The sequence below is a fragment of the Narcine bancroftii genome, chromosome 1 (genome assembly GCF_036971445.1).
Source record: "Narcine bancroftii isolate sNarBan1 chromosome 1, sNarBan1.hap1, whole genome shotgun sequence".
Taxonomy (NCBI): domain Eukaryota; kingdom Metazoa; phylum Chordata; class Chondrichthyes; order Torpediniformes; family Narcinidae; genus Narcine; species Narcine bancroftii.
The window spans coordinates 99546198-99558503 of NC_091469.1; the positions used below are offsets into that span (position 1 = coordinate 99546198).

General features: G+C 39.7%; 1 protein-coding gene across 15 annotated transcripts in view; it reads left to right on the forward strand.

Annotated features, from left to right (window-relative positions):
- Nucleotides 1–12306, forward strand: part of LOC138761350 (uncharacterized) — a 125219-nt gene that overhangs the window by 20022 nt on the left and 92891 nt on the right. For 11 of the 15 annotated variants that reach the window (XM_069933364.1, XM_069933374.1, XM_069933384.1 and 8 more), the window contains exons 2-4: nt 3068–3226; nt 5528–5862; nt 6150–6204. In XM_069933364.1, coding sequence (XP_069789465.1) covers nt 3180–3226; nt 5528–5862; nt 6150–6204 — 437 coding nt within the window. In that variant the 5' untranslated portion in view covers nt 3068–3179. Of the gene's footprint in view, nt 1–3067; nt 3227–5527; nt 5863–6149; nt 6205–12306 lie in introns of those variants that run through there. The other 4 variants (XM_069933354.1, XM_069933348.1, XM_069933361.1 and 1 more) reach the window with 2 other exon arrangements.

Sequence of the window (12306 nt, forward strand, 5' to 3'; positions counted from 1 at the left end):
TATTTACCCAATTTGCTTTTTTTTATCTCACATCTCCCAATATCCTTCTCCTTAGTGAATACCGAAGAAAAGAAACTGTTCAATATCTCCCCCATTTCTCTAGGCTCCACACACAGTTTTCCGCTCTGATTTTCTCAGGGACCAATTTTGTCTCTAGCTTTCCTTTTACCATTAACATATTTGTAGAACTCTTTTGGATTAGTTTTCACCCTGCTTGCCATAGTTTCCTCGTACCTTCTTTTAGCTTTCCTAATTCCTCTCTTAAGATTCCTCTTACATTCAATGTATCTATCAAACATCTCCTTAACTCCATGCTTCTTATATCTAATATACGCCTCCCTTTTTCTTCGAACCAAGTTTCCAATATTCCTTGAAAACCACGGCTCTCTCAAACCTTTTGCCCCTCCTTTTAACCTAACAGGAACATAAAGCTTTTGCACTCTCAAAATCTGATCTTTAAAAGACTTCCATCTCTCTACTACATCCTGCCCATAAAACAAATTGTCCCAATGCACACCCTGCAAGTCCTTTCGCATCTCCTCAAATCTAGCTTTTCCCCAATCAAAAACCTCAACCCTTGGCCCTGACTTCTCTCTTTCCATAATGACATTGAAGCTGATGGCATTATGATCACTGGACCCGAAGTGCTCGCCAACACTTACCTCCGTCACTTGACCCATCCCATTTGACAACAGTAGATCTAACACTGCTCCTTCTCTGGTCGGCACCTCTACATATTGTTGTAAAAAAACTATCTTGCACACATTTCACAAACTCTAACCCATCCAGTCCTTTCACAGAATGTGTTTCCCAATCTATATGTGGAAAATTAAAATCTCCCATAATTACAACCCTGTGCTTATCACAAATATCTACTATCTCCCTACAGATTTGCTCCTCTAGGTCTTGGTCCCCTCCGGGTGGTCTATAATACACCCCTACAAGTGTAACCTCTCCTTTCCTACTCCTCAGTTCCACCCAAATAGCCTCCGTGGATGTGCCCTCTAATCTATCCTTCCTAGGCACCGCTGTAATATTTTCCCTGACAAGCAATGCAACCCCACCTCCTCTTGCCCCTCCGACTCTATCACACCTAAAACAACTTTTTAGAAAAGTTCTTTGATTCACAGTCCAATCTCACTTCTCATTCCTCCAAGTTTACTGGTTGCAGGCAATTCTTATACTGTGCATAGAATTTAACATTTATGAAGTTCACCAGGTTTTGGTGCTTGAAAGGTAAATGGTTACTGCTCAGGAAGGTTCTTGTCAGTTTCAGAGAGATGTGCTTTCCTGGACACAAACTGATCCCTTTTAATCAGCCACTTCAGTGTCTTGCTGAGGAAACCTGCTCCATCGAGGTTTTCCAGGTGATAACTTCTTTCTTTCAGGTCACCACAGAGTTCCTTTTTGTTTTCCTTATTTCAAGTGAAACTTTAGGCAGCCAGTCCTCTCCTCTTGCGTGAACCACAAGGCCTTTGACCAGGCTGAATTAAGCACTCACAACGTATCTTCCAAATGGGGTTTTTCCACAAGCTTTACAGCTTGTCCTGTTCCAGTCCCAGCTGCTGCTGAACTGTAAAATGACAGAACTGAACTGACTCTCTCTCTATCTCTCTCTCTCTCTCTCACTCTCTCTCTCTCTCTCTCTCTCTCCTTCTTTCTCTCTCTCTCTCTCACTCACTCACAGGAAGAAACTGTTCAACTCCCTCTGCCTGCAAAAACCACATGACCCTCTTAGAACAGCAAGCTGCACTCCCAGACAGCCTGTGGCTCCAAACTACTCCTCCGATCTCTTTCATCTGTTGATTTTCAAAAAACAATCCATTATTGAAGTCTCTTGGGCACTCCCCATAGTTTTTGCAAAGGCCCCCAGAAGCTGCCCTTTCTGGCTCGAGCAGTGTTCTAGTACTTTACATGAGATCTGTTTTGAAGTATTTATATCCAACCTACACTAAAAAACCTGTCCCAATTTATCTCCCAAAAACATATCTATATACAATACAAACACAACATAATCTGTCACAACAAGATTTAGATATAATAATAGATAAACAGGTCTGGGAAGATTTATGTAAATAAGTTATGTCTAATACTATTAATGTAATACTATTAGTGTAAGATACAGATTACTTCACTCTAATTTTTTTTACATCAATTTTACATTACACCTCAGAAATTGAGTAGATTGATATTGAATTTATCAAATTAATGTTTTATATGTGGAAAAGAATTTGGAACTCTTTTTCATTCTACATGGTCTTGTTTGAAGGTTAATTCTTTTTGGGTTTCTGTTAGTAAGTTTTTACAACAATCTACTGGTGTGACTTTTCTGTTAAATCCCGAATTATTGTTGTTAGGAAATTTTAAAAGTATTACTCCTAAATTACCTTTGTCAGATTCTCAATTGAAATTTAAGTTAGCCTTAGTAAAAGCAAGGAAATGTATTGATGTTACATGGAAATCTGGTGTCTCATTAACATTAGAAAGATGGCATACAGAGATTTAAAGTTGTATTCCTTTAGAAAAAAAATACACAATTTAAGGGGTAAATATTCCTTATTTCTACAAATATGCTAGAATAATTAGATTAAAATTTTAATATTTTTAATCCTCCTGACCAGTGAAGTTTTCCCTGAATGAATAATATTTTGGAATGATATTTTTGGAATCCTTGAGTGTCATCTGAAGCAATTCAAATAATATGTAGCTATGTTATCATGTATTTTATAATAAATATAGATAAATTATGGGATGAAATTAGGTTAAGGAGGGGAAGTTTTAGGTTTTTAGTTTCCAGTTCGTTTTTTTTTTAGTTTTTGTAGTGTTCCTAGTTTTTTTTTCTTCCTTTTTATATATTTTCAACATATATTTGTTAACATTGTAATATTGTGATTTATTATTGTTTGTTATTACTATCTTAAACATTTTAATTTAAATAAAATATTCAAAAAAAAGACAAATTTGAAGATGGATTTGGTATAATATTTAGGAATATAGTCATGGATTTAAAGCAAAGGCCCCCAAACTTTTTAGACCATGGTGTCCTTGATCTCTCATCAACCCCCAGGCATCGAAGTGTTCTTTGTGTGTCGGAGGTGGGGTTGATAATGCGGGCTGTCCACCATTCCTTGTCCTCCCGTTCGCTCTCAACGTATTAGACAACCGAAGCCAAATACAACATGGCAGCCACCAAGAGATTGATCACCGATGCCAGCTCTTGCAAGAGGTTAGCCACTATGGTAGTGAGATGGGTTTAGAGGTGGCTGGAAGATAGACAGCAGAGAGTCATGGTGGACAACTATCTGTCAGGATGGAAGCCTGTGACAAGCGTTGTGCTTCAGAGATCGGTGCTGGGTCCTCTGTTGTTTATCATTTATATTAATGATTTGGAGGTGGGGGTGGTTAACTGGGTAAGCAAATATGCAGATGATATGAAAATAGGGGGAGTGGTGGATAGTGAGGAAGGCTTTCTTGGATTATTGAAAGATTTGGTTTGTTTGGAAAAGTAAGCTGAAAGATGGCAGATGGAATTTAATGTAGAGAAGTGCGAGGTGCTGCATTTCGGAAAAAATAAACAAAATAGGACATATGCAGTTAAGGGAGGGCATTGAGGTATGCAGAGGAACAGAGGGAGTTATGGTACAGAGTTCCTTGAAGGTGAATTCCCACGAAGACAGGGTGGTTAAGAAGGCATATGGTATGGTGGCCTTCATAAATCATAGTATAGTGTATAGGAGCTGGGAAGTGATGCTGCGACTGTTTAAGGCATTGGTGAGGCCAGGTTTGGAGTATCGTGTTCAGTTCTTGTCTCCAAATTATAGGAAGGATATAGATAAGGTGGAGAGGGTGCAGAGAAGATTTACAAGATGTTGCCTGGCTTACAACATCTAAAGTACAGAGAAAGATTAAGGAGACTGGGACTTTATTAATTGGAACGTAGATGGTTGAGAGGGGATTTGATATAAGTATTTACAATTATGAAGTAAATAGATAGACAAGACGTGAGTAGACTCTTTCCCCTGAGGTCAGGGGAGGTTGGAACAAGAAAGAATAAGTTAAGGGTAAGGGGGCAAAACTTTAGGAGAAATGTTAGAGGATGCTTCCTCACTCGGAGAGTGGTGGCAGAAAGGAATGATCTTTCAGAGGAGTTAGTTGCGGCATGGTTCTTTCTGTCATTTAAGAAAAGGTTGGATGTGTACATGGATATGAGGGGGTTGGAGGGTTATGGGCAGAGAGTGGGAGGGGGGGGGACTAGTGGAGTGTTCAAGTGAACCGGTGTGGACTTGAAGGGCCGATATGGCCTGTTTCCACGCTGTAAACTGTTACATGGTTATATGTGTGATTTTTTTTAAAATTTTCCGTAGATACAGTCTTGCTTTTCACCCTGAAAGCTCAATTGACCCCCTTAAACCTCTAGGTATTTATCAATCCCTTGGATAGTCCTATTGACCCGACCACTTTGGAGACCTCTTGTTTTGAAGGACTATAAGAGTATATATTCTTGACAAGTGCTAGTGTTGAGTGTGCTCGTTTAGGATAACTTCCTTTCAAAGTTCAGTAGTAATAATAAGATCTACTTATGTAAATTCATTATTTGTCTGCTCTTTAAATTTCGTTAATACCTTTAAAATCATTTATAGTACAACTCCGGTTATCTGATATCAGATTCCCCAAAATCCTCATTTATCTGAACATTTTTTTAAATTTCGGGAAAGTGAAGATATCTGAAACAAATCAGAAATCCTCATTTATCTGAAAATTTTTCGGAGCCACAGGGACCATGAGCTGCTGGCGGCAGCGCAGACCTTGGGCTGCTGGGCAAGAGCGGGAACCTTGGGATCCCAGAACGAGCAGGGCTTCAGTGGGGAGTTGTCAGTCATTAGAGGTGGCCAGTATTTTTTTTGGTGAGAATTAAATATTATTTTAATGCTTAAAAAGCCTTCCCTTTTTATTGTTTAAACACTTACCACTGATTTGTTGTTACTACTGGGCTGTTCTTTAAAAATGATCAGATCTCCCAAAAAAGTTTATCCAAGATAGGCCCAGTCCCAAACGTTTCGGGTAATCAGAGATGTACCGTATATGGTAACATGGATTTTGGGCAGTGAGAAATGGATTAATATTGCATATTTGGTTTTGTAATGTAATAGTTCAATTGCTTGGGAATCAATTCAATGAATCCAATTTTTCTGAAGTCAGGACATACTGGAATTTTCTGCAGCTTTGTGTTTTCAAAATTATTATCAGCTATTAACATTGAAGCCAATTTTCCAAAGAAAGATCTGCAGTTAATAGCAAACTTCTTAAAGGTTATATATATTTGAAGGAATAATTTTCACTTAAGGTCTCAACTTTATTAGCCAAGGGACAAAGCTCAAAATAGTACATTTGCTAGGCATAAAGTTAATTATATACTCAGTTCAAGGTGTGAGATATGAATCCACTAATTTATTTTTGTAATTGTTTTTATTACTATTATTATGTTGTTAACTAAGCTGTTATAATGTTTCATTTCTTTTCTGAACAGGAAAATATCCATGGCAACGTCTGTTGACAAAAGCCACAGTACAACGTGGACAAGGTTTCAAAGTGAATCAACAAATAGGGTTGTGAAATTGTTGAGAAAAAGTAAAAGTATGGATACACTGCTGGAAACTACCAGTTGGAGACAAAAAGATATCCCAGATTATGATACTGTTACAACTTTATTGCCTACATCTTTGCCAATTATCCCACTTACAAAATTGGAGATTCTGCTTCAACAACATGGACAAGACAATTTTTTGCATTACAAGCAAAACTTTACAACTAGCAAGAGCTGTCCATTGTTAGTTCATAGTGTCAATCAACTCCATTGTGAAGGTCAGATAAATGTTAGACTTTTATTCACAGGAAATTTTCTAGCCTGTTGTTACTTTTGTGCAGGAACAAAATCTGCATTTAATTTGTGTTTTGAAACTCCTTTTCTTTTATTGTTGGAAACAGCAAAAATATCTGACCCTTGCTAGATATGTATAAAATTATGCAAGTAATTTTGTGTTGATTCAAATGAATTACATTCAGTCAAATAACATGGATAGCTACTAGCCACTATGAATTTGAATTGATATGGCCCTGCTGCAATTTAACCTATTGCTTTTATTTAACAGAAATTCCAAGTATTACCAATCAACCTGAAGATGTTTTTGATGAGGAAACTAATCAGTAAGTTTTCAGATTTATTGTTAGAGTACATACATAGCATCACATACAACCCTGAGATTCCTTTCTCCTGCGGGTGCAGCAGAATTACCACTAATTGTAGTGCAAAAAAAACTGTACACAGTGTAAACAAATAAAAGAACTAAACAGATAGCAGATTTAAACAAACTGCAATCCAGAGAGAACAAATTTATTAGCGCACATATAAAAATCCTTAAATGAGTCTGAGTTTGTCGTTGAGGAGTCTAGTGGTAGGGTAGCAGCTGTTCCTGAACCTGGCAGTGCATGTCTTGTGGTGACTATATCTCTTTCCTGATGAGAATGAGAATGAGCGTGTGCTGGGTGGTGTGCGTCTTTGATGATTGCTGCTGCCTTCCGATGGTAGCATTCCCTGTAGATCTACTCAGTAGTGGGGAGAGTTTTACCCATGATGTCCTGGGGCTGTGTCTACTACCTTTTGGAGGGCTTCACCCTCTGGGGTGTTGGTGTTCCCATACCAGACCATGATGCAGCAGGTCAGCACACTTTGCACTACATCTCTGTAGAAATTTGCCAGGGTTTCTGGTGTCATACTAAACCTCTGCAAACTCCTGAGAAGTAGAGGTGCTGATGTGCTTTCTTCAAGATTCCATTGGTGTGTTGAGTCCAGAAAGATCCTTCGAGATAGTGACTCCCAAGAACCTAAATTTGCTCACCCTCTCCACCTCTGATCCCCCAATAAGCAATGGATTGTATACCCCTGGCTTTCCTTTCCTTTCTTTTTCAATCTTTTTATTATTATTATAATTTATAAACACATACAGTTCAAAGAGATATAAAAAATACATAGTAAGTAATGAATTAATACAGAGATATTAAACAATAATATTACAGAGTAAAAATATATCATAAAAAAAATTTTGATCAGTTTAGGGTGTGAACTATCTCTAAAAAAAAAGATATAATTAATAACAATATATGAAAAAAGAGAAAAAAAAACCCCAAAAAAGAAGAAAAAACAAATCTGAATTTAAAAAAACTTAAAAAAAACTTTAAAAAAAAAACCTACAGATATAGCTAAACCACGCCGATCACTCCGATCTCATCTTACAGCCCAATTATCATACATAATCATAGAAAGAAAACAGAGCCAGATCAACTCACCACAAATGAAAATATTGAATAAATGGTCGCCAGGTTAACTCAAACTTAGAAGGGGATTCATAGACAGAGTTTCTAATTTTCTCTAAATTTAAACATAGTATAGTTTGGGTAAACCATTGGAAAACAGTGGGAGGATTAACCTCTTTCCAATTCAATAGTATAGATCTTCTAGCCATTAGTGTAAGAAAAGCAATCATACGATCCGCAGGAAGAGATAAATAAGTCAAATCTATCATAGGTAATCCAAAAATTGCAGTAATGGGATGTGGTTGTAAATCAATATTCAAAACAGTAGATATAATGGAAAAAATTTCCTTCCAATAATTCTGTAAAGAGGGACAGGACCAAAACATATGTGTAAGGGAAGCTATTTCCAATTGACATTTATCACATATAGGATCGATATGAGAATAAAAGCGATGGAGTTTATCTTTAGACATATGAGCTCTATGAACAACTTTAAACTGTATTAGTGAATGTTTTGCACATAGAGAAGAAGAGTTTACCAGTCGCAGAATTTTATTCCAATTTTCATTAGAAATATGAAGGTTGAGTTCTCTTTCCCAATCATTTTCAAACTTTTCAAAAGTCCCAGAATTTATTTTTGTAATTATATTATATAATTTAGATATCACACCTTTTGGAGGGAATTTTGAATATAGTATATCCTCTAAAACAGTCGTAGTCTCCCGATTGGGAAAAGAGGGTAAAGTCGAAACTAAGAAACTCCTAATCTGCAAATATCGAAAGAAATGAGAACGAGGTAAATCATATTTCATGGATAATTGTTCAAAAGACATGAAACTTCTTTATAATTCCCCAGTTGCCTCGGTTTTTACTAATACCCAAAGATCGCCATATTTTCGATTATTTCGGGGCACCAGGCAAGGGTGCCCCCTTAGCCCTTTATTATTTAACTTAGCTTTAGAACCTTTGGCAATTGCTATCAGAGAAGCACCCAATATTACTGGTATTATTCGTTGCAGGGATATTCATAAAGTATCACTATATGCAGATGATTTATTGTTATATATTTCCAATCCTGAAAATTCTATTCCTGCAGTTTTATCTTTATTAGCCCAATTTAGTAATTTTTCGGGATATAAACTGAACTTAAATAAAAGTGAATTATTCCCTTTTAATGGATGGGTTCCTATTTATGATAGTTTACCTTTTAAAATAGCTGGAGACCATTTTATATATTTAGGGATTAAGATTACTAAAAAACATAAAGATTTGTTTAGGACTAATTTTTTCCCTCTATTGGACCTGATCGGCAGTTTACTTACCAATTGGTCACCATTATCCCTATCCATGATAGGCCGAATTAATGCTATTAAGATGATGATCTTACCTAAATTTTTATATATATTCCAAGCTATACCTATTTTTGTTCCTAAATCTTTTTTGATAAGGTCGATTCTAAAGTGTCCTCGTATATCTGGCAAAACAAGAATCCTAGATTGGGGAAAAAATATTTACAGAAATCTAAACTAGAGGGAGGGTTGGCATTACCCAACTTTAGAATTTATTATTGGGCAATTAATATTAGTTACTTAAGGTATTGGTTGAATTATTCAGAATTATCTCTAAATCCCCATTGGGTAAATTTAGAAATTAAACCGATACAAAATTTTTCAATTAGCTCTATTTTGGGAGCTGCTCTCCCTTTAACTCTTACTAAATTATATAAACAAATTGATAATCCAATGGCTAAACATACACTACGTATATGGTTTCAATTCCGGAGATTTTTTGGCCTAAGTCATTTTATCTTGGAAACTCCTATTGTACTAAATTTCCTTTTTCATCCCTCTCTAATTGATCAAGCTTATTTACTCTGGAAAGTTAAAGGTATAACATGCTTTTCGGATTTATTCTTGGCTTTCCTTTCCTGAAGTCAACAATCAGCTCCTTAGTTTTAGTGTCATTGAGTGTGAGGTTGTTGTTGGTGCATCATTCAGCCAAGTTTTCAATCTCCATCCTGTATGCTGACACATCCCCATCATTTATACAACACACTATCAGGTATTTTCGGCAAATTTGCAGATAGCGTTATTGTCATACCAAGTAACACAGTTGTAGGTGTAAAATGAGTAGAACAGGGAACATCGCCCTGTGATACTCCGGTACTGATGAAGATTGTTGAGAAGTTCAAGATCAAGTTCAATTAATTATCATTGTAATAAAACAGTGTTGTATTACATGAAATTTATTTTTGCCTGCTGCAAGGCAAACAGATTTGCCACCAGCTAAAGAGATTCTCTTCCCCACCCCCCCCCCCACCAAGAGTCACCAAGTGTCTGTAGATTCGCCTCCAGCGCTTCCGCAGCCCCAGCAGCCACAATCATTGGCAACCTGAGCTCCAGATCCGTACCTCCAACACAGTCAGAACCCTTCAGCGCCCTCGGCACCTCCTCACATCCTGTTTCCAATACCTGGCATCCCTCCAGTCAGTTTGAGTCAGTCTCCAGCAGCCCACAGCTTCCATGGGTTCCTTACCTCAAGGAGCCAGCTGCACTGGTCCCTCAGCCGCACAGCCCTCTCACTGGTCTGCCGCTGTGGTCACGGTCCATTTGACACCCCATTTATAGATAAAATCCTTTGCTTCCTCCTCCTCCATTGAGTACATTCCCAATTTAACCCAAGACGGGGGTTGTCTTTAATGAAGAAGGCTGTGAGAAATCTAGCCTGTGCAGCTAAGTAGTATTTTTTAAAATCTGGAAGCCTAAGTCCTCTCAGCCCATAGTTCCATGTCAGATTTATCAGTGCAATTCTTGGTACCTTATTCAACGCACCGCTAGAGCCGACAAGGTTGTCATCCTTGGCGACTTCAACGCTCGCGTCGGCAAAGACTCAGAAACCTGGCCAGGAATCCTGGGCAAGCATGGTGTCGGCAAGTGCAACGACAATGGGCACCTCCTGTTGGAGCTCCACGCAGAACAGCGGCTTGTCATTACAAACACCCTTTTTCAGCAGAGGGACAGCCTGAAGACTACCTGGATGCATCCCCGATCCAAACACTGGCACCTCCAGGACTACGTCCTGGTGCGAGAAAGAGACAAACGAGATGTGCTCCACACCAGGGTCATGCCCAGCGCGGAATGCCACACTGACCACCGGCTGGTTCGCTGCAAGCTCAACCTTCACTTCAAGCCAAAGCCCAGGAACAGTAAAGCCCCCAGAAAGAGGTTCAATGTTGGAAACCTGCAGTCAGACGAAGTGAGAGGAAACTTCCAGACAAACCTCAAAGCAAAGCTCGAGGATGCAATCCGCCTCACGGACTCGTCCCCTGAAACCCTCTGGGATCAGCTGAAGACTACCATACTGCAATCCACTGAAGAGGTACTGGGCTTCTCCTCCAGGAAAAACAAGGACTGGTTCGACGAAAACAGCCAGGAAATCCAGGAGCTGCTGGCAAAGAAGCGAGCTGCCCACCAGGCTCACCTTACAAAGCCGTCCTGTCCAGAGAAGAAACAAGCCTTCCGTCGCGCATGCAGCCATCTTTAACGCAAACTCCGGGAGATCCAAAATGAGTGGTGGACTAGCCTCGCCAAGCGAACCCAGCTCAGCGCGGACATTGGCGACTTCAGGGGTTTCTATGAGGCTCTAAAGGCTGTGTACGGCCCCTCACCCCAAGTCCAAAGCCCGCTGCGCAGCTCAGACGGCAAAGTCCTCCTCAGCGACAAGATCTCCATCCTCAACTGATTGTCAGAACACTTCCAATCTCTTTTCAGTGCCAACCGCTCAGTCCAAGATTCCGCCCTGCTCCAGCTCCCTCAACAGCCAATAAGGCTAGAGCTGGATGAGGTCCTCACCCAGGATGAGACATATAAGGCAATTGAACAACTGAAAAGTGGCAAAGCAGCAGGTATGGATGGAATCCCCCCAGAGGTCTGGAAGGCTGGCGGCAAAACTCTGCATGTCAAACTGCATGAGTTTTTCAAGCTTTGTTGGGACCAAGGAAAACTGCCTCAGGACCTTCGTGATGCCATCATCATCACCCTGTACAAAAACAAAGGCGAGAAATCAAACTGCTCAAACTACAGGGGAATCACGCTGCTCTCCATTGCAGGCAAAATCTTCGCTAGGATTCTCCTAAATATAATAATACCTAGTTTCGCCGAGAATATTCTCCCAGAATCACAGTGCGGCTTTCGCGCAAACAGAGGAACTACTGACATGATCTTTGCCCTCAGACAGCTCCAAGAAAAGTGCAGAGAACAAAAAAAAGGACTCTACATCACCTTTGTTGACCTCACCAAAGCCTTTGACACCATGAGCAGGAAAGGGCTTTGGCAAATACTAGAGCGCATCGGATGCCCCCCAAAGTTCCTCAACATGGTTATCCAACTGCATGAAAACCAACAAGGTCGGGTCAGATACAGCAATGAGCTCTCTGAACCCTTCTCCATTAACAATGGCGTGAAGCAAGGCTGTGTTCTTGCACCAACCCTCTTTTCAATCTTCTTCAGCATGATGTTGAACCAAGCCATGAAAGACCTCAACAATGAAGACGCTGTTTACATCCAGTACCGCACGGATGGCAGTCTCTTCAATCTGAGGCGCCTGCAAGCTCACACCAAGACACAAGAGAAACTTGTCCGTGAACTACTCTTTGCAGACGATGCTGCTTTAGTTGCCCATTCAGAGCCAGCTCTTCAGCGCTTGACGTCCTGTTTTGCGGAAACTGCCAAAATGTTTGGCCTGGAAGTCAGCCTGAAGAAAACGGAGGTCCTCCATCAGCCAGCTCCCCACCATGACTACCAGCCCCCCCACAACTCCATCGGGCACACAAAACTCAAAACGGTCAACCAGTTTACCTATCTCGGCTGCACCATTTCATCAGATACAAGGATCGATAACGAGATAGACAACAGAATCGCCAAGGCAAATAGCGCCTTTGGAAGACTACACAAAAGAGTCTGGAAAAACAACCAACTGAAAAACCTCACAAAGATA